The sequence below is a fragment of the Bufo gargarizans genome, chromosome 8 (genome assembly GCF_014858855.1).
Source record: "Bufo gargarizans isolate SCDJY-AF-19 chromosome 8, ASM1485885v1, whole genome shotgun sequence".
Classification (NCBI taxonomy): domain Eukaryota; kingdom Metazoa; phylum Chordata; class Amphibia; order Anura; family Bufonidae; genus Bufo; species Bufo gargarizans.
Genome location: NC_058087.1, coordinates 99,443,999 through 99,467,725, shown reverse-complemented (window position 1 = coordinate 99,467,725; position 23,727 = coordinate 99,443,999). Strand labels below are relative to the sequence as shown.

General features: G+C 44.9%; 1 protein-coding gene across 9 annotated transcripts in view; it reads right to left on the bottom strand.

Moving 5' to 3' along the window:
• GULP1 (GULP PTB domain containing engulfment adaptor 1) overlaps window positions 1-23,727 on the bottom strand; it is a 1,095,073-nt gene that overhangs the window by 30,791 nt on the left and 1,040,555 nt on the right. For 8 of the 9 annotated variants that reach the window (XM_044302630.1, XM_044302637.1, XM_044302636.1 and 5 more), the window contains one exon: window positions 13,867-14,582. In XM_044302630.1, coding sequence (XP_044158565.1) covers window positions 14,511-14,582 — 72 coding nt within the window. In that variant the 3' untranslated portion in view covers window positions 13,867-14,510. Of the gene's footprint in view, window positions 1-13,866; window positions 14,583-23,727 lie in introns of those variants that run through there. The other variant, XR_006391011.1, reaches the window with a different exon arrangement.

The window sequence follows — 23,727 nt, the reverse complement described above, 5'->3', positions numbered from 1 at the left end:
ACGCCTCCCACAGAGAACAGCTTGTCTTTACCTCTGGGAAGCCTTGCACACATGAGCGACTACATGCTGCAGTGCCTTCGCAATGACAGCAGAGTTGCCCACATTTTAACATGTGCGGACTACTGGGTTGCCACTCTGCTGGATCCCCGGTACAAAGACAATGTGCCCACCTTACTTCCTGCATTGGAGCATGATAGGAAGATGCGCGAGTACAAGCGCACGTTGGTAAACGCGCTACTGAGAGCATTCCCAAATGCCACAGGGGAACAAGTGGAAGCCCAAGGCGAAGGCAAAGGAGGAGCAAGAGGTCGCCAACGCAGCTGTGTCACGGCCATCTCTTCTGAGGGCAGGGTTAGCATGGCAGAGATGTGGGAAAGTTTTGTCAACACGCCACAGCTAACTGCACCACCACCTGATACGGAACGTGTTAGCAGGAGTCAACATTTAACATGGTGGAACAGTACGTGTGCACACCCCTCCACGTACTGATGGTTCGGCCCCATTCAACTTCTGGGTCTCCAAATTGTCCACGTGGCCAGAGCTAGCCTTTTATGCCTTGGAGGTGCTGGCCTTCTCGGCGGCCAGCGTTTTGTCTGAACGTGTATTCAGCACAGCAGGGGGCGTCATTACAGACAAACGCAGCAGCCTGTTTACAACCAATGTGGACAAGCTGACGTTCATAAAAATGAACCAGGCATGGATCCCACAGGATCTGTCCATCTCTTGTGCAGATTAGACATTTATAACTACCTCACCTTAACTATATATTATTGTACTCCAGGGCACTTCCTCATTCAATCCTCTTTTTATTTTCATTTTACCATTATATTGCAGGGCAACCAAAATTTGAATGAACCTCTCCTCTGTCTGGGTGCCGGGGCCTAAAAATATCTGACAGTGCCCTGTTCTAGTGTTGGGTGACATGAAACCTGAATCTCTGCTATAGGACCTCTCTCCTCTGTCTGGGTGCCGGGGCCTAAAAATATCTGACAGTGGCCTGTTCCAGTGTTGGGTGACATGAAGCCTGATTCTCTGCTATGACATGAAGCCTGATTCTCTGCTATGGGACCTCTCTCCACTGTCTGGGTGCCGGGGCCTAAAAATATCTGACAGTGGCCTGTTCCAGTGTTGGTTGACGTGAAGCCTGATTCTCTGCTATGCCATGAAGCCTGATTCTCTGCTATGGGACCTCTCTCCTCTGTCTGGGTGCCGGGGCCTAAAAATATCTGACAGTGGCCTGTTCCAGTGTTGGGTGACATGAAGCCTGATACTCTGCTATTACATGAAGCCTGATTCTCTGCTATGGGACCTCTCTCCTCTGTCTGGGTGCCAAGGCCTAAAAATATCTGACAGTGGCCTGTTCCAGTGTTGGGTGACGTGAAGCATGATTTCTGCTATGGGACCTCTCTCCTCTGTATGGGTGCCGGGGCCTAAAAATATCTGACAGTGGCCTGTTCCAGTGTTGGGTGACATGAAGCATGATTCTCTGCTATGACATGAAGCCTGATTCTCTGCTATCGGACCTCTCTCCTCTGTCTGGGTGCCGGGGCCTAAAAATATCTGACAGTGGCCTGTTCCAGTGGTGGGTGATATGAAGCCTTATTCTCAGCTATGGGACCTCACTCCAATTGATATTGGTTAATTTTTATTTTTATTCATTTCCCTATCCACATTTGTTTGCAGGGGATTTACCTACATTTTGCTGTCTTTTGCAGCCCTCTAGCCTTTCCAGGGCTGTTTTACAGCCTTTTTAGTGCCGAAAAGTTCGGGTCCCCATTGACTTCAATGGGATTCGGGGCGAAGTTCGGGTCGAGTTCGGATCCCGAACCCGAACATTTCCGGGAAGTTCAGCCGAACTTCTCGAACCCGAACATCCAGGTGTTCGCTCAACTCTATTCTTCTGTCTTCTGCTCTCAACCCGGTGCCACTCACCATCTTCGGATAAGTTTTGGTGTTGTTTTACTTGAGGGTCTTAGGCCACCTCGATATTCCATGCAGCCAGTACCGCCTTCCCCTCTTCTACAGAGCGAAAAACTGTGAGGGCTCCATTCTTCTGGATTAGCAGCTTAATCGGGTATCCCCACCGGTATTGGATGGAATGTGACCGCGGCGCTATGGTGATAGGAGCCAGCGCGCAACGCAATTGGAGAGTGGCTATGGACAAGTCCGCAAATAGCTTCACTTGTTGGTAGGGGTCCGGTAAAGCGTCCATTTCCCTTGCCTCCGCCAGGATTTCTTCTTTAGCGTTGAAAAAATGTAAACAGGCTAATACGTCCCTTGGCGTATCATCTGGTAAGTGTTTAGGTTTTGCGATTCTGTGGGCCCGATCTATAATAAGATCTTGCTCAGTGCTGTTAAGCAGGAGAAGTTTAATCAGCTTTTTAATATAGACTTGGAGATCTGCAGCTTGGACAGATTCTGGCACTCCTCGCAGCTTCAGGTTATTTCCACTTTTGCCCTGAGGTATGCGATTTCCTCCGATTGAACATCATGCAAATCTATCAGACTATTGTGCGACTCGGCAAATTCTCCCATTTTGTGTTCAACATGTTGAACTCTGTTCCCCAAGTCCTTAACAGACGAGTGGATGGGCATTAGGAGCTGTGACATATGGGAGGAAACTGAATTGTTAAAGGCTAGAAACATGTCTTTAAGAAGAATACTAGACGCGGGTGTGTTGTCCGTCGGGAAGCTGCAAAGCGCTTCGATCAGATTGTTAGTGATCTGCGGACCGTGACTTTCGCTTGCTTCGATATCTGCTGCTGCCGGGTCTTGAAGCCTAGGTCTTTGCTTTGCCGGGCTCGTGGTCAGGGACCGTAGCGATGCACGACCGCTTGAGGCTGGTATAGCTTGCCCTGTCCTATCCCTCTTGTTGGTAATCACCCTACTCTCACCCGTTCTAGTAAGCTGCGGTGACCCATGAGGGCTCTGCTGTTGTGAGCTTCCATCATCTGATGCTCGGGGAGAACCAACACTGGCCGTAGATGTCGGGCTGGGGGAGGACTCTGCATGTGAGACTTGTGCACCGGCGCTATCTTTGTCCCGATCTTGTCCAAAGAAGAATTCAAGCTTTCCTTGTTTCTTCATACTGCGCTTTCCTCTGGTCATCATCAGGGAGGATTCCGGTACCATATGGCACCGAGAGGTACAGTTTATAGCGCAATTTGAGGGTTCTGCTAGTCTGAAACGCTATGATGGAGCAGGAGCTCTGGAATCAAGCGGCCATACTCCTCGGCTTCATGGCCATGCCCCCTCGTCTTTACTGCTTTTTGATGACTCTGTTAGCAGGGTTTCCCAGGGTCATTCACCTAACTCTGCGCCAAAAGTGGAAGAGTGCAGTAGACCGACAAGGAGGGCAGGGGTGAACACTGGGTGGAAGATGATGTGGAGGACGATGAGGTGACCTGTGTAGTTCAGAGGAAGAGGCGGTGGTCGCACAGAGCCACCAGCACCGCAAAAAAGGGAGCAAGGTGCAAAAGCGGAGCGGCCGTCCTCTAGAAAGAACGCCTGCTGATGCCCACCGCAGCAAGGGACCGAGGACACCAAAGTCAGCTCCAAGGAGTTCCCTGGTGTGGCAGTTCTTCAGACAATATGTTGACGACAAGACACTAGTGGTTTGCATGCTGTGCAATCACAGACTGAAGCGAGGCATAAACGTTCTCAACCTAAGCACAACCTGCATGACCAGGTATCTAAGTGCAAAGCACGAGCTGCAGTGTAGTAGACACCTCAAAAACAAAGAAAGGTCTCTGGCTCCTCCTGCTTCCTCTTCTGCTGCAGTCTCGGCATCTTTATCCACCACTGGAGTGACAGTGGCACCTGCTACCCCGCAAACAGAGGATCTGCCAGCAACACCATTACCTGGGTCACCAAGCATCTCCACAATGTCCCATGGAAGCGTTTTAGCTCTCCATCTCCCAAACACTGGAGCGGAAGAGGAAGTACCCCCTTACCCACCCGCGATCCCTGGCCACGGAGAGCTTTAATAGCCTTATGGAGTTGGCTGTCCCACAGTATGTCGTTCCCAGCTGCCACAACTTTTCCAGGCGTGCCTTCCCTTCCCTGCACAACCAAGTGAGGGACAAAACCAGATGTGCACTCCGCAATGCTATCTATGGCAAGGTACACCTCACTACGGATACGTGGACCAGTGAGCACAGTCAGGGACATTATTTCTCCCTAACAGCACACTGGGTAAATGCAGTAGCGGCTGGGACTGAGGCGGGTAGAATTTTGGCGCATGTCCTTCCACCACCAAGGATTGCAGCGCACTTCAGTTTGCCTCCTGTTGCTTCCTCTTCCTACTCTGCTTCCTCATACTCTACCGCCTCCTCATCCAGTCAGCGTTACACCTTCACCACTAACTTCAGCACAGCCAGGGGTAAACGAGAGCAGGCAGTTTTAAAACGTATCTGTTTGGGGGACAAACCCCACACCGTGCAGGAGCTGTGGACGGGCCTTGAAAAACAGACCGATGAGTGGTTGGTGCCAGTGAGCCTCAAGCCCGGCCTGGTGGTGTGTGATAATGGGCGAAATCTCGTAGCAGCTCTGGGCCTAGCCGGTTTGACACACATACCTTGCCTGGCGCATTTGCTGAATTTGGTGGTGCAGAGATTCGTTAAAAATTACCCCGATATGTCAGAGCTGCTGCATAAAGTGCGGGCCGTCTGTGCGCGCTTTCGGCATTCTCACCATGATCTGCTCGCCTGTCAGCGCTGTAGTGTAACTTCAGCCTTCCCGCTCACCACCTCATATGCAACGTGCCCACAAGATGGAACTCCACCTTGCATATGCTGGCCAGACTGGGCGAGCAGCAGCAAGCGATAGTGGAGTTTCAGCTGCAGCACGCACAAGTGAGTCGCTCTGCGGAACAGCACCACTTCACCACCAATGACTGGGCCTCCATGCGAGACCTGTGTTCCTTTTGCGCTGTTTCGAGTACTCCACCAACATGGCCAGTGCCGATAACGCCGTTCTTAACGTTACTATCCCACTTCTATGCCTCCTTGAAAAAACGCTGCTGGCAATGATGGAAGAAGATGTGGCACAGGAGGAGGAAGAGGGATCATTTCATAGGGTTTTTCGCCAGTGGCTCCGAGGGTGGGTTCCTGCACCCACAAACGCCAGGTACACAATTGTCCAGCCAGGGCACATCCTCCACATGACAATGTGGAGGATGAGGAACCATATTCACAGCAGGGTGGCACCCAGACCAGCTCATGGCCATCACTGTTGCATGGCTGGGGGATACAGAGGACATACACCTCCCATAGAGGACAGCTTTTCGTTGCCTCTGGGCAGCCTGGCACACATGAGAGATTACATGCTGCAGTGTCTCTGCAATGACCGCCGAGTTGCCCACATTCTAACTTGTGCTGATTACTGGGTGGCCACGCTGCTGGATCCCCGTTACAAGGACAACGTACCGTTCTTAATTTCATCACTGGAGCGCAATCGTAATATGCACGAGTACAAGCGCACGCTGGTAGATGCGCTGCTGATGGCATTCCCACCTGACAGCGGGGGCACAGTGGAAGCACAAGGCAAAGGCAGAGGAGGAGGACAAGGTCACCAATGCAGCTGGGGCACCGTCAGCATCTCAGAAGGCAGGGTTAGCATGGCCGAAATGTGGAAAAGCTTTGTCAGCACACCACAACAACCAGCACCACCAGCTGATATGGAACGTCTTAGCAGGAGGCAGCCTTTCACCAACATGGTGGAGCAGTATGTGTGCACACGCCTACAGAAACTGACTGATGGGTCTGCCCCCTTCAGCCTCTGGGTCTCCAAATTGGGCACATGGCCTGAGCTTGCCCTTTATGCCTTGGAGGTGCTGGCCTGCTCTGCAACCAGTGTATTATCTGAATGTGTGTTTAGCACGGCAGGGGGTGTTATCATAGACAAGCACAGCCGTCTGTCCACATCCAATGTGGACAAGCTCACGTTCATTAAAATGAACCAGGCATGGACCCCAGAGGACTTGTCTGTACCTTGTGCAGAATATACATGTATACCGGCCTTAACTAGCCATTGTTATACTACCTCGCAATTGCTCATTCTTGTAATTTGGATATTTCACACTCTTTTGGAGTGTACCCTAATTAAAAAAAATAAAATGAAATTAAAACCAAAAAAGAGTGTTGGCTACCTCGTCCTTCTCCACCACCGCTTCCAGCTACAATGCTACATCCACGGCCTCCTCAACCTCCTACTCCATATGGACCTCCATTTCATAAATCACATTTTTTTTTTTGTTTGTACGCATTTTATTTTATGTCATTTCACTAATTTGTCTGTTACATTTTCGGGTGAAATTAACCAATTTTTTGGTGTGATATACCACTGCTCTACCTCGTAGACAGGTAACATTTCACTAATTTGTCTGTTACATATTCGGGTGAAATTCACCAATTTTTGGGTGTGATATACCACTGCTATACCTAGTAGACAGGTTAAAAAAAAATCACTAATTTGTCTGTTACATTCTTAGGTGACATTTGACCATTTATGCCATGATTAAACCCCTATTTAAAAAAAATCGTCTGTTACAAAGTGACATTCTATCAATTTTGCCGTATACATGCCGTATAAAATTCCTGCTCTGCATAGGTGACAGGGAATAAAATTTCAAAATTTCTTCTTTAATTGATGCGCGCCCTCCTTTCATTCAATGCTTAAACTTTAGTATCTTTACATTTGCGCTATAATAATTTGTCCCACTTTTCCGCTCACTTTCCCTATTTCATTTAAAAAAATAACTTCCCTTGAATGTGGTCTCTCTTTCTCACGCTCCCTCTCCAGCGTGGAACCCTGATTCGCCGATAACCTTGATAAACATGGTAGGCTCAGAAAAGAACATCGAAAGTTGATAGAGAAATGGATCGTGGACATCACGGTGATCAGGCAGAAGTTATCTAGAGTCAACAAAGCAGCAGCAGGGCCTCTCCTCTCTAACGTTTCCAAATCCTAAATACCCCAGTGACATTCCCTATAATTTTTTTATTAATTATTCCAATAACAGGGCATCTTAAGAGTCCTGTATTGTTATTTATCGTCACTACCTCCCCAAGTCGGGAATGGGTAATTGCCGCGTGCCCCCTCCTTTCCTTCGAATCTTCTTTAATAACTTTTGCCAGATTTCTGCTCAATCACAATTTAATTTCAGCCATTGATCTCCCTTGGACGTGGTCTCTCTTTCTCATGTTCCCTCTCCGGAGTGGAACCCTGATACGCCGATAACCGTGATCAACATGGTAGGCTCAGAAAAGAACATCGAAATTTGATAGAGAAGATATCCAAATGGATTCACGGTGACGTGTGACATGGTGGGGCAGTATGTGTGCACAAGCCTACACAAACTGACTGATAGGTCTCTAAATTGGGCACATGGCCTGAGCTTGCCCTTTACGCCTTGGAGGTGCTGGCCTGCCCTGCAGCCAGTGTATTGTCTGAACGTGTGTTTAGCACGACTGGAGGGGGTTATCACAGGTTATATTTCCCAATGTTTTGGGGTGTACCCTAATTTAAAAAATAAATAAATACATTTAACACCAAAAAGCAGCGTTGGCTACCTCCTCCACCGCCGCTTCTACCTACACCGCCACCTCCACCACCTCCACCACCATCCACTCTTACTCCATATGAACCTCGTCCTCCTAGATCAAGATTATTATTTTTTATTTTTACATATTTTATGTTATTTAAAGTAATTTCCCTATGCACATTTGTTTGCAGAGCACTTACCATGCTCTTAACCACATTTTGATGCCATTTGAAGCCCTCTAGCCCTTTCCATTACATTTTTACAGCCATTTTAGTGCTCAATAGTTTGGGTCCTGATTGACTTCAATGAGGTCCGGGTCCAGGGTGAAGTTCGGGTCTCGAACTCAAACTTTTTTGTGAAGTTCGGCCGAACCCATCGAACCCGAACATCCAGGTGTGGATTAGAATAGGGGCATTTTTATTGTGAGCCTCATACTGTCATTTTTGTGAAGCCCATCACCACCCTCCCATTACAGGGAAGAAAAGTGTGATACTCATAGAAGCAAGGGCTGGGGGTGTTATACTGTATACTGCATACTGTGAGGTACAATATAATGTGGGGTGCTATACTGTATACTGCATACAGAAGGGTGCTATATACTATAAACTGTTGTGTGCTATACTGCATACTATGGTATACTATATACTGTGGAGTGTTATAGTATATACTGTTACCTGTGGGGTGTTATACTGTATACTGTGGGGTGTTGTATACTATATATTATGAGGGACAGGGGTGTTATACTATATATGGTATATTGTGAAGTGTTATTCTATATACTGTGGGGTGTTATACACTGTAGACTGTGGTGTGTTATACTATATACTGCATACTGTGGAGTGTTGCACACTATATACTATTAGGGGCTGGGGTGTTATACTAAATATGTGTGGTATAGTTTTCTTTAATATTTATTAGAAAGAGAGGGGTAAAAAGATGGTAAAAAGCCTCTGTACTCTGCATATGTAAAAATGCTTGTTTACTCATCTTCTTTGGCTGTACATCTGCACTTACTAAATAATTACAAATAGATAGAATTCCTTTTCATGTAAACACATTTGGGGGAATCCTGAAAAAGTACCCCATATTTGGTGACTTATCTCAGGATACCCCAGTGTTTCAAGACTATGGGAGTCATTTATCAAACTGGTATAAAGTAGAACTGGCTTAGTTGCTCAAAGCAAATAAACAGATTTCTCCTTTCATTTTTCAAAGGAGCTGTCCAAAATGAAAGATGGAATCTGATTGGTTGCTATGGGCAACTAAGCCAGTTCTACTTTACACCAGTTTGATAAATGACCCCCTATATTTTATTTTTTTCAAATGGCAATCATTTGTAGATACTGTAGCAAGGAGCAAGGGTCCGTCTTTGACGGAAGGTACGTGTCACCGAGGTTCCTGGCCTCGGTGAGATAGGAACCGGTTATTTTGTGTGTCAGCAGCAGCTAGTGCTCGCTGACACAGTTTTTTCTTAGTGTGGCTGAAAAGCCGATCCGGGCCAGTTCTTATTGGGAGCAGCCAAAGAGCAGGGTGGGTGGCTGTTCCGCACGTCCAGGCTAGCTTTTGAGCAGGCCACGTCCAGGCCAGGTTAAAAACCCAACCAGCAGCTCAGCTGGGTGTGGAATGAACCTCCAGGTGATAGTGGAGCTCTGTGTTTTGGGAGCTGAGGAGTTCTACCAAACTACTAGGCTGAGAGCTGCATGAGAGCTGCTAGCTGGAAGCCAGGCGCCCTAAAGCCTGCTGTGGACTGCCAGGTGATGTGTTTCTTTGAGTTCTGTGGGCTTTTGCTGTGTCAAATAACACCAAGGCCCTGCCAAGTATTGTGTTTCTTTTCTGCCTTTTTTTGTGTGAATAAACATTGACTTTTGTTTATCAACTGTGGTTTTGTCTCTATATTGCGTCCGCTTACCCTGCCTACCAAGAGCAAATCCCTACAATACAAAAAAAAGAAAAATTCCTCATCGTTTCACAAATCTTTGTCTAAATTTTTCTCTTAGTAAATGCCCATTTTCTCTACCCAGACTTGTAACCTTCACTTCAGAGTGTCATCATGCACTAGCTTCACAGTCAATTGCATGAGCACGTCCTTATTGAGCCAATATGAGACTGTCCCCGGGCAGCGTTGTACTAGGATTGCATGGGGAAGCAATTTAGCCTCTAGCTATGCACAGCATCACTTTATTGTGTTTTTTGCCACAACAAAATGTGATGTACAATGATTCCTAGGCATAGATGTGTGCAGTAAAGGATATAGGACATTTGGGATAATGTAAAATGTAATGTGAAAGTTAAGGACTTGTAGAATGGATAATGTGTGCATATCGCATCATCAATCATCTCAAAGGACCTTTACCAGACAATTATTACACTTTTTGTCTCAGGGAGCAGTAAGGCTAGGTGCACCCCTGTCTTTATGTATGTGATATTCCTCATCTGTACAAAAAATTCTCTTAGCTCTTAAAAAACTTCCCTTTTGGTGTCCCCTTAAATGTTTGAGGGGAATGATAACTTATTTCAGAATAAATTATTCCTCTCAGTTGGTTTAGAGTATTGGTAGTAGTTATAACATAACATTTACATAATGTATGCAATCAGGATCATATTCAGCAGAATCAAATCATTAGACTAATTTAAACAACGTACAAATCCTAAGAAACCTTCACTGCCAAGCCATAAAACAAAAACATTGTCAACAATCCTTAACAAACTCTTAAATAGATTTTTAAACTCAGACTCAAAAACAAACTGTTTCAAAAGAAGACATAAATATATTTGTATAACGGGCTTCAGGGGTTCCCATGGATGAGCCTTGTACCTCTTTAAATGCACTTTAACCGTCTCCGGACCGCCTAACGCAGCTCTGCGCAGAGTGACGCATACACGCGTCATCTCGCGAGAGCTGTGACTTCCTGTGAACGCGCGCACACAGGCGCGCGCGTTCACAGGAACGGAAGGTAAGAGACAGGATCTCCAGCCTGCCAGCGGCGATCGTTCGCTGGCAGGCTGGAGATGCGATTTTTTTAACCCCTAACAGGTATATTAGACGCTGTTTTTATAACAGCGTCTAATATATCTGCTACCTGGTCCTCTGGTGGTCCCTTTTGTTTGGATCGACCACCAGAGGACACAGGTAGCTGTGTAAAGTACCACAAAACACCACTACACTACACTACACCCCCCCGTCACTTATTAACCCCTTATGAACCCCTGATCACCCCATATAGACTCCCTGATCACCCTCCTGTCATTGATCACCCCCCTGTCAGGCTCCGTTCAGACGTCCGTATGATTTTTACGGATCCACGGATACATGGATTGGATCCGCAAAACACATACGGACGTCTGAATAGAGCCTTACAGGGGGGTGATCAATGGCAGGGGGGTGATCACCCAATACAGATTCCCTGATCACCCCCCTGTCATTGATCACCCCCTGTAAGGCTCCATTTAGACATTTTTTTGGGGCACAAGTTAGCGGAAATAGATATTTTGTTTTATTTTATTTTTCTTACAAAGTCTCATATTCCACTAACTTGTGTCAAAAAATAAAATCTCACATGAACTCACCATACCCCTCACGGAATCCAAATGCATAAAATTTTTTAGACATTTATATTCCAGACTTCTTCTCACGCTTTCGGGCCCCTAAAATGCTAGGGCAGTATAAATACCCCACATGTGACCCCATTTCGGAAAGAAGACACCCCAAGGTATTCCGTGAGGGACATATTGAGTCCATGAAAGATTGAAATTTTTGTCCCAAGTTAGCGGAAAGGGAGACTTTGTGAGAAAAAAAAAAAAAAAAAACACAAATTCCGCTAACTTGTGCCAAAAAAAAAAAAATTTGATGAACTCGCCATGCCCCTCATTGAATACCTTGGGGTGTCTTCTTTCCAAAATGGGGTCACATGTGGGGTATTTATACTGCCCTGGCATTTTAGGGGCCCAAAAGCGTGAGAAGAAGTCTGGGATCCAAATGTCAAAAAATGCCCTCCTAAAAGGAATTTGGGCCGCTTTGCGCATCTAGGCTGCAAAAAAAGTGTCACACATCTGGTATCGCCGTACTCAGGAGAAGTTGGGCAATGTGTTTTGGGGTGTCATTTTACATATAGAGAAGAAAAAATAACGTTTTTTATATCACCAGGGGGCGCCACTCAATTCTTGATTGTATATAGAGTATCAACATAAATAATTGAAAGGTTAGAACGTAAAAATATATATTTTTTACCAGAGTCACTCAATTTATATGTATATCTATATTTTTTTTTTTTATATGTATCTCTTTATATGTATTTTTGTATGTGTATTTTTTATATGTATTTCTTATTCGTGCTTTATATATGTATTTCTTATATGGACTGATATATTTTTTATAAGTGTTGATATATCGTTTTATAAGTATTGATATATCGTTTTATTAATACTGCCTTTTATGAATACTACATATGGGAAATCCTCTTATATTTCATTAATAGACCTAGGGCCCTATGCCCAACATTGGCTTAGAATATAACATAGGCCCGTAAATGTTAAAATACCTAGGTGTTCCCATCACTGTACACATTAGGTCCATAGATGCCTGCGTCCCCCTTTTTGCCCATGCGCACAGAACCATAGCCTGATGACGGAAACCCTCGTCTCCGCCACTTGCGTTCCACTGGGCGGAAGTGGGCGGAGATCGAGATGTGATGTCACCCCACGGCCGTCGCTGGAGACTGTAAGCCAAAAAACTTCTACTTCTTCTCTGTTCTTAATATTTCAGTGACTAATATATATTCCCTTTGCTCAGAGAAGGCAATTTTGTGCGCACTGACGTTTTATTTACTCGATCCACCGGAAGTGATATCACTTCTGGTCGTCCGATAATAGATGGGGTTTACATACCTTATAACCTGCACTACACTTAACAGCAACACATGTAAAACATAACTCTGTACAGTAACCTTGATTGGACATGAATTACAGATCTGTAGCTGTTCTGTTTGTATATTGAACACCTCACTTCCGGTTTTGCGTTCCATGCTGGAACGCATGGACACACGCGGACCGGAAGTGACGCTCCAAACATCGTTTTTGGCGCCAGATTTGGTTTTAAATAGGCCAATATCCTGAAAACTGTATATGCTCCTGATGAAGGGGATCTATATATCCCCGAAACGCGTTGGGCCTTTTCTTCACCCCACCCTGATTGTCTAATAAAGGATTTGACAAGAAGTTCCAGCTCTTGGACTGCCGTTATTTCCCGATACTCTAGAAGTGAACCAGGCGCAGGAGGAAGGGTTTGGGGGTGTCTTGAGTTTATCCCCCATCTCTCCTCCTGGGTGAAGTGAGTACAACTACTATTCCAGTGTTTGGATTAATTTTTGGTTTTAAGCTGTGCTGAATTGCCATTGCAGGATACATTCCCTCTCACCATAATTGAGTGACTCTGGTAAAAAATATATATTTTTACGTTCTAACCTTTCAATTATTTATGTTGATACTCTATATACAATCAAGAATTGAGTGGCGCCCCCTGGTGATATAAAAAACATTATTTTTTCTTCTCTGTTGTTTATTCTAGCTGAGGTGTTTTTACCTTGCTAAGTTTTATCTCACCGGCAGCCTTCATTCATTTGTGGATTTTTACAGATATATTCCACCCTACCAGATAAAGTAATATTCAAAGCTATCGGTTCTACATCTTTGGCGCCATGCAATGATGCAAGTTAGGTACCCGGATTTTCATTGAGAGAACCAGGTGACTAACCCCCTCTTTTTGCTTTATTTTACATATACCCATGCTGGGTGAGATAAATATCTTGGTTAAATGCCAACTTTGTAGAAAAAAATGGGAAATGTTGTCTTTTGCCAAGATATTTCTCTTACCCAGCATGGGTATATGTAAAATGACACCCCAAAACACATTCCCCAACTTCTCCTGAGTACGACAATACCAGATGTGTGACACTTTTTTGCCGCCTAGGTGGGCAAAGGGGCACACATTCCAAAGGGCACCTTTAGGATTTCACAGGTCATTTTTTACACATTTTGATTTCAAACTACTTACCACACATTAGGGCCCCTAGAATTCCAGGGCAGTATAACTACCCCACAAGTGACCCCATTTTGGAAAGAAGACACCCCAAGGTATTCCGTGAGGGGCATGGCGAGTTCCTAGAATTTTTTATTTTTTGTCACAAGTTAGCGGAAAATGATGATTTTTATTTTTATTTTTTTTCTTACAAAGTCTCATATTCCACTAACTTGTGACAAAAAATAAAATATTCTAGGAACTCGCCATGCCCCTCACGGAATACCTTGGGGTGTCTTCTTTCCAAAATGGTGTCATTTTTTTTCAATCATCAGGAACTAAAATGTGAGCCACAACTACTGAGCCATCCATTGTTATACCCAGGCCTTACCTTTTCTTATTTACTGGAAAATTACATATTTTGTATATTTTATAAATTGTATATTGCTGACTCCTCTGTGCTCATGGTTTCCTTGTGCTACAGGTACTATGTACTGAAAACTGGATATGATGTTTCAAATGCCTCAGCAAATTTAGACTATGCAATACTAATATTTTTCTGTTAATTTATCCTGCTAAAAGGTTATCTTATACTCCATACTTATACTTCATACTATGTTGGAATGTTTCCTAAACTGAATACTAGTCAATCCAGTAAAATGCACACAGATATTTGAGTGTTAATAATATACTATAAACAAAAATGATAATTTCTTAAATGAGTACACATAAACCATAAACTGTCATCTGAACCTATGGAATAAAATTCATTAGTCTGTATAAGAAAATGTTTGGCAGATGACTATTAATGATTGCCGCTACCTGGTATCATTACTGTAATTAATACTTTTTTTCTCTCAAAGAATTATAGCTGTCCTACATGTGTCTTCAGTTCTTCAGTATATCTTCAGTATTTAATACCCTTCATAATATAAAATAACAGGATCCACAGCCTCAGGTTCTGTTTTCAACAGGATCAAGACAAAACACAGTTCCTTCCACAGTTAATCCCATTTTGAACCCCTCCTGCAAAATAAAAATGGTCTACTGTGAATTAAAGAGTCACTGTAGTTTCACACAATTTAATTTAATAGAGAATGGTGTAATTAGCAAATTTCTAACTCACTTCATTTAAACATATGCCTGTGTTCACCTGAAAACAGGTGTAAAATCATGGCCTTAATTGAAGTACACAGGCTGTTAGGCTAGATCTGTCTCTAGCAACAGAGACATGAAAGAAGATTAACCCCTTAGGCCTCGTTCACACTTCAGTGTTTGGTCAGTGCTTTCCATCAGTGATTTGTGAGCCAAAACCAGGTGCAGCTCTAAACATAGAACAGGAGCAGATCTTTCCCTTCTACCTAATGTCTATGGAGGCTCCACTTCTGGTTTTGGCTCACAAATCACTGATGGAAATCACTGACCAAACACTGAAGTGTGAACTAGGCCTTAGGCCTCTTTCACACGGGCGTGACGGATTAGGTCCGGATGCGTTCAGGGTGCGCTCAGTGAAACTCGCACTATTTTGCAAGCAAGTTCAGTCAGTTTTGTCTGCGATTGCGTTCAGTTGTTCAGTTTTTTCCACGCGAGTGCAATGCGTTTTGATGCGTTTTTCACGCGCGTGATAAAAAACTGAAGGTTTACAAACAACATCTCTTAGCAACCATCAGTGAAAAACGCATCGCACCCGCACTTGCTTGCGGATGCAATGCGTTTTTCACGCAGCTCCATTCACTTCTATGGGGCCAGGGCTGCGTGAAAAACGCAGAATATAGAACATGCTGCGATTTTCACGCAACGCAGAACTGATGCGTGAAAAACAACGCTCGTGTACACAGACCCATTGAAATGAATGGGTCAGGATTCAGTGCGGGTGCTATGCGTTCACATCACGCATTGCACCCGCACGGAAAACTCACTCGTGTGAAAGGGGCCTTAAGGACTCAGCCCTATTTCACATTAAGGACTTTGCCATTTTTTGCAAATCTGACCATTGTCACTTTAAGTGCTGATAACTTAAAAACGCATTGACTTATCCAGGCCATTCTGAGATTGTTTTTTAATCACATATTGTACTTCATGACACCGGTAAAATGAAGTAAAAAACATTTTTTTTGCATAAAAAAATACCTAATTTACCCAAAATTTTGAAAAATTAGCAAATTTCAAAGTTTCAGTTTCTCTACTTCTGTAATACATAGTAATACGCCAAAAAATTGTGATGACTTTACATTCCCCACATGTTTACTTCATGTTTGAATTATTTTGGGAATGATATTTTATTTTTGGGGGATGTTACAAGGCTTAGAATTTTAGAAGCAAATCTTGAAATTTTTCAGAAATTTACAAAATCCCAATTTTTAGGGACCACTACAGGTCTGAAGTCACTTTGCGAGGCTTACATAATAGAAACCACCCAAAAAAAACACCCCATTCTATAAACTACACCCCTCAAGGTATTCAAAACTGATTTTACAAACTTCGTTAACCCTTTAGGTGTTGCACAAGAGTTATTGGCAAATGGGGATGAAATTTTAGAATTTCATTTTTTTGCCTAATTTTCAATTTTAACCCATTTTTTCCACTAACAAAGCAAGGGTTAATAGCCAAACAAGACTGTATCTTTATTGCCCTGACTCTGCCGTTTACAGAAACACCCCATATGTGGCCGTAAACTACTGTACGGCCACACAGCGGGGCGTAGAGTGAAAGGTGCGCCGTTTGGTTTTTGGAAGGCAGATTTTGCTGGACTGGTTTATTTACACCATGTCCCATTTGAAGCCCCCCTAACGCACCCCTAGAGAAGAAACTCCATAAAAGTGACATCATCTAAAAAACTACACCCCTCCAGGTATTCAAAACTGATATTACAAACTTTGTTAACCTTTTAGGTGTTGCACAGGATTTAATGGAAAATAGAGATACCATTTCACTTTTTTTGCAGATTTTCCATTTTAATATTTTTTTTCCCGTTACAAATCAAGGGTTAACAGCCAAACAAAACTCATTATTTATGGCCACGGCAGGGCGTAGAAGGAAAGGAATGCCATTCGGTTTTTGGAAGGCAGATTTTGCTAGACAGTTTTTTTGACACCATGTCCCATTTGAAGCCCCACTGATGCACCCCTAGAGTAGAAACTCCAAAAAAGTGACCCCATTTTAGAAACTACAGGATGGGGTGGAAGTTTTGTTGATACTAGTTTAGGGTACATATGATTTTTGGTTGCTCTATATTACACTTTTTGTGAGGCAAGGTAACAAGTAATAGCTTTTTTGGCACCGTTTTTTTTATTTACAACATTCATCTGACAAGTTAGATCATGTGGTATTTTTATAGAGCAGGTTGTTACGGATACGACGATACCTAATATGTATACCATTTTTTTTTTTATGTAAGTTTTACACAATGATTTCATTTTTGAAACAAAAAAACTCATGTTTTAGTGTCTCCATAGTCTGAAAGCCATAGTTTTTTCAGTTTTTGGGCGATTATCTTAGGGTCTCATTTTTTGTGGCATGAGATGACGGTTTGATTGGCACTATTTTGGGGTGCATATGACTTTTTGATCGCTTGCTATTACACTTCAAGTGACATAAGATGACAAAAAATGGCTTTTTTTACACCATTTTTATTTTTATTTTTTTACGGTGTTCACCTGAGGGGTTAGGTCATGTGATATTTTTATAGAGCCAGTCGATACGGAGATACCTAATATGTATACTTTTTTTAAATTTATGTCAGTTTTACACAATGATTTCATTTTTGAAACAAAAAAAAAAATCATGTTTTACTGTTTCCATAGTCTAAGAGCCATAGTTTTTTCAATTTGTGGGCAATTATCTTGGGTAGGGTATGATTTTTGCGGGATGAGATGACTGTTTGATTGGTACTATTTTGGTGTACATGCAACTTTTTTGATCACTTTTATTACCTTTTTTGGGAAGTAAGGTGGGCAAAATTTCAATTTCCTCATAGTTTATGGCGTTCACCTTGCGGGGAAAGTAACATGACCATTTTATAAATCATGTCGTTATGGACGCGGCATTACCTAATATGTGTAGTGTATTTTATTCAGGGACCGCGGGGATCAGAATCGTCAGAAAGCGCATTAAACCTCATGTCTGAATTGACCTGCGGTTTGCTGCGATCACCGATACCCACATGACCCCCCCATCCCCCGGCGTTGTGACAGGATGCCGGCTGAATGATTTCAGACGGCATCCTGTTCGGATTAACCCCGTAGCGACGCAATCTCATTTTAAACTCATGACGTACCGGTACTTCATGGGTCCCTAAGGGGTTAACAAGAAATGGGGGAATGTCAGAGCTGGTTGAGCTCCTGAGTCTGATAGTAGAACTGCTTTTACACTGCTTCTGAACTCCTGTATGTCTAATCTCCTTATCAGCTTTCTGTGCTCCCTAGGAGACAAGGTCACTCTATACAGTACTGACAGATTCTAAAGAAGGGAGGCACCTCCAGCTTGTGAGAGAAATGCGACTAGCTGTACAGCTGAAACAAAGAATAATATGGCTAGAGGAATACATTAGGAAAGCCCCAAAAAGATCTGCTCTTTCACATTTATAATTGTACAATGAAGCACAGCCATTATGCAAACTATTTTTCGAAAACTTAGGCACGCTTTAAATATAATTAAAATATAGTTTGGCTTTGGATAGTTAGTCTACATTTCCAGGAACTAACCGAATTTGAATTGCTAGAAAGAAACTGAATCTTTTGGCACATAGCTATAAATCAATCTGCTCAACTCTTCCTGCTCTATAACATGCTGTCTGCAGATTGCATTGCATGTTTTCATGACAGGTTATCGTTAACTACTTCACAAACCCGGGACTTTTACCCTCTTCCTGACAGAGCCTAATTTATAACTTTGGAATGCTTTTAGTTATCCAAGCCTTTCTGAGATTGTTTTCTCTACACATATTTTACTTCATGACAGTGGTAAATTTGAGTCGATATATTTCACCTTTATTTAAAAAAATAAAATAAAAATTAAAGTCAGAATTTTCAAAATTTCAATTTCTCGTTAGAAAGTGATAGGGGCGGAGCCAGCACCCGAGCTTGATGGCCGCGTCTTGCTGAGCTCTGGATCTCAACCTGCAGTGGAGGCAGCTTTATATAGCACACAGAAGCAGAGATGGTCAAGATTGGATGCTGCAGATCTGGAGACTCGGGGGCACTTACCAAAACTTCATCTCAGTCCTCAGGCATGACAGAATTCCTGAAGAAACAACCGAGCGCCCTGGCTCCTAAGGAGGCCAAGATGGCAGCAGAAGCATGTCGCTCCCAGGAAGCTGCTACAGACGGTATGTCAGAGGGTGACAGTGAGGGAGAAGAATTTAATGAGACCCACAAACTCATGGTTTCATGCTGCTTTATTAAACAGGGGCTCGAGGAGGCTCTGGGGCCAATTAAGCAAAAGTTGATGGTGGTGGCCCAAGAGATACAGCATATAGGCCACCGGGTCGACACCTTGGAAAGTGTGCAGGCCTCAGCCATTGAGCACAGTACAGCTGTCTCACAGTCTCTCGCTATGTACCAATTTCACAATAACTCTCTATATTCTTCTCTTGAAGATTAGGAAAACCGCAGCAGGAGAAATAAACTTCGATTTAGGGGAATTCCTAAAACAGTGGCTGCAGATGACATCCCTGCAGCAGTCATACCAGTCACTACCATACTAATGGGCGAAGACAAATCCTCCACCATTGTAATAGTAAGGGCCTACAGCGCACTTCGGCAGCGCCCCAAAGACTCTGAACCACCAAGGAATATTATGTGCAGATTCCTGAATTTTCAAGATAAAGAAATAATTCTCACTACTGCTAGATCACCGGATAATGTTTTGCTGGGGGATGCTCCTATCTCGATTTAGCAAGACCTCTCTCCCCATACTTTACAGAAAAGGAGAGCCCTTAAAACGCTCACAGATCTCCTTAGGGGAAAAAAGGGTCCCATATCGATGGACTTTCCATTTTGGATTAATCTAACCTTCACACTCTCTGGCAAGCAAGTGCTTATCTCTTCTTTTGCTGACCTCCGGAAGCATTCAATACTTTGGGCATCCCACCTCTGGAGATAGAAAACTGGGATAGAGTCTCTGATGTGGCCATATTACCGTCCCTCCCCAAACTACAACCTTGAAAACAAAAAACCCCTAAAAATACACTGCACAGCTACTGTGGCAAACATCGCCACTTATCGAATGTCTTTCTTGTCTGTACCTCTTCCCCCCCCCCCCTCAACCTCCCATCAGCCCCTGATATTGTCTGACCCCACCTCTCCTTGTACCATAGTAATCTATGTATTGTATGTAAATGAGCCTGTTGGAGGTTTGAAAGCAGGTGCACATGCCTAGTAAAGTCAGTTGACTCCCAAACTGTGTGTCGTCCAGTCACTGGGGAAATTGTCTCTTGAATATTGACCTGTTTCTTCAGCTACAAGGGGATTTAAGTGAAGATATTGAGGGTATATCTTCAAGCTCCGCAACAATTGGTGGCAAGCGGCGGGATTCAAACCGCACAGCAAAGCAGCAGTTCGTTGAAACAGCCATTCGGATATACCGGAGTTCAAGAATATGTGCAGTCATTCGAACGAACGGTGAATGGAGACGAATTATGCAACATTGAAACGAACTACGTTAAAGGAATTATTGGAAGCAAGGGGAAGAAAAGCCAGCAACAAAACCAAAGCTACTCTTGTGGCCGAACTCATGGAGGGGGACAGAGCGACCACTGCGGCAGCTCCACAGGAGACAGAGCCAACGGAATTTACAAGAGAGCTCAATAGCAGGTTAGCTTTTTACCCAAACACCCCCTCCGTGGAGACACTAGAAAGACTGATAGCAGATGTACACGAGTACATTGTAGCTAAGCAAAACGCTATTCAGCGGGTTGGGGAAAGAGCACCAGCGCCCACCAGCACTACCCAGGGAAAAGCTAAGATTCCCTACCAAGCTTTTAAAAATTACACAGAAGGAGAAAGTGATATTGACGAATACCTACAGGATTTTGAAAGGTTGTGCCAGCTACACGACATCAGCCCAGCCGACCAAGTACCCCTGCTGGCAGGTAGATTGTCAGGCCGCGCCGCAGAGGCATACCGAACCGTCCCAGACGAAGACATCAGGAATTATCACAAAGTCAAACAAGCCATCCTAGCACGGTATGCCATTACCTCTGAGGCATACCGACTCAAATTCCGGGACATCAAGAAACAAACAAAAGACTCACACACTGAATGGGCACACCAACTACAACGAGCCGCCAAGGGGTGGATGGAAGCGACACGGGTCACCACTATGGAAGAGATGTTTCAGTTAATAGTAATGGAGCAGTTTTTTAATGGACTAACCACAGAACTGCAAAATTGGGTACGAGATCGCAAACCCCGTACCATACCAGAGGCAGCCAAGCTAGCTGACGAGTTCCAAGACACCAGGCGAGACCAACGCACACCACACCGGACCACGTATGGATCTACCACCCCTCTGCCAGCAGTGACTACCTTGGCTCACCCACGACCAGCCGCGAGCCACAACCAGTACCCTCCTAGGTACAATACCCGACCACCGATCCGCTGCCACACCTGCAACCAACAGGGGCACATCCAGAGAGACTGCCCACGTAACCGACCTCGCCAGAACTGGAACTACCAGGGTCCTTCTCCCCCCAATTGGGCTGCAGTACACTGCTGCCAAAGAGAATCTGTGCTCCCAACATCCACAATCACCTCAATAGAAGAGCCTCTGGGGATCCTACACGAGGTAAACCCCATACAAGCCGCCTCAGACAACCGTCAGGGGCACCGCCAGGTGGTACACATGGAGGGGAAGAGTATACAAGGATTACGTGACTCTGGGGCCACGTTAACCCTGGTCCGAAATCATTTGGTGCCTAAGAACACCCTCACCGGAGACTGTGTAGCTGTACGGGTGGCAGGGGGAGCAATTTACAAAGTTCCCACTGCCAAGGTGCATTTGAATTGGGGGGCAGGGCATGGAAACGTGGAGGTGGGAATTATGCAGGATTTGCCCGCTGATGTTATTTTGGGCAACGACTTGGGGGAGCTCACCTCTGCTTTTGTCCCTCAACCAACTATCCAAGAGGCCTACCCGGTTGTTACCCGGCAGCAAGCACGCACCACGGCTCCATCCGATCACTCTGAGGCTCAGGTAAACAATATGCCACACACCCCTCCTATTCTCCCCTGGGATGCCCCCCTGGAATTTGGCAGTAAGGTGGCCCTAGATCCCTCCCTGCAGGTATATAAAGATAGGATTAACAAGGACCAAGGAGGGTTGGAGGGAGAGAGATATGCTTGGGATAAAGGTCTCATATACCGCTATGCAGAGAAGGTAGTAGCAGGGTCCATACCCGTGCCCACTAAGCAGTTAGTGGTACCCCGAAAGTATAGACAAGAGTTGCTGCGCATCGCGCACGATATACCATTATCAGGACATTTAGGAATCAGCCGAACGAAACATCGGCTGACACAGAACTTCTTCTGGCCAGGTATCTCAAAGGATATTAGACAATACTGTCAAACGTGCGATACCTGCCAGAGGGTAGGGAAGAGAGGGGATCGCTATAAAGCCAAACTCAGATCCCTGCCCATAATTGAAGAACCCTTCAGTCGAGTAGCCGTAGACATAATAGGACCCCTAGCGAAACCCAGTCCCTCCGGTAAGAAATACATCTTGACCGTGGTGGACTACGCCACTAGATACCCAGAGGCAGTGGCGTTGACCAATGTACATGCAGAGACTATAGCCGATGCCCTTATGCAAATATTCTCCCGTATGGGATTTCCCCGGGAGATTATATCGGATAGGGGCACCCAGTTCACTGCAGAGGTCACCCACCAACTCTGGAAAGTGTGTGGGGTGAAACCGATCTTAAACTCCGCCTACCACCCCCAGTCCAACGGGCTCTGTGAACGGTTTAACGGAACACTTAAACAGATGATCCGCACGTTCATAGACACTCAAAAAGACTGGGAACGGTTTTTGCCCCACTTGCTCTTTGCCTATAGGGAAGTACCCCAAGAATCCACGGGATTCTCCCCTTTTGAATTATTGTTTGGGAGGAGAGTGAGGGGTCCCTTAGACCTTATCAGAGAACACTGGGAGGGAGGGGTAACTACGAATGGTACCCCTATTGTTCCATACGTGCTGGAGTTTAGGGAACGCTTGGAGGCTCTGACCCAGGCGGTACGTACTAACCTCCAAGCGGCCCAACAACGACAGCGCAGATGGTATGATAAGGGGGCCAGGGACCGCAGCTTTCAGGTCGGGCAGAAGGTGTTAATCCTACGGCCAGTCCCTAATGACAAGCTGCAGGCCTCCTGGCAGGGCCCATACAAGGTGGTGGAGCAAATCTGTGATACCACCTATGTGATCGGCCCGTGCGCTGGAGCAGGGGGCAGACGCATGCTCCATGTGAACATGCTGAAGCCCTACTACGAGCGCATAGAAGAGGTGACTGCTATTTGCGCCTCTGCCGCAGAGGACTTTGACAATTTACCTCTCACAGACCTCCTAGAGAAAGAGGGCCAGAAAGAGGACCTGGAAGAGGTTCAGTTAGGTGAACGGCTGAGTCCCCAGGAAAGGGCGCAGGTTCATAGTCTAATAAGGGAAAAAGGAACCACTTTTTCTAATATCCCCGGGTACACCCCGTTAGCCACCCACAGAGTAGAAACACCAGGGCAGACCCCTCTCCGTCAACCTCCTTACCGCATACCTGAATCTGTAAAGGATAATATGCGCAAGGAAATTGAAGAAATGCTAAAACTAGGAGTTATAGAGCACTCTGAAAGCCCTTGGGCCTCCCCAGTAGTTCTGGTGCCGAAGCGGGATGGGACTACCCGCTTCTGCGTAGACTACCGGAGGCTTAATGATAAGACCATATCCGATGCCTACCCTATGCCCCGGATAGACGAGCTCCTGGACAAAATGGCCAGGGGCCAATACCTCACCACAATAGATCTTTGTAAGGGGTATTGGCAGATTCCCCTAGCCGAAGACGCCATCCCTAAGTCGGCGTTTGTCACCCCGTTTGGCCTGTACCAGTTTAAGGTCATGCCATTCGGGATGAAAAACGCTCCGGCTACTTTTCAGAGGATGGTGGATCGGCTATTGGATGGGTTCCAGG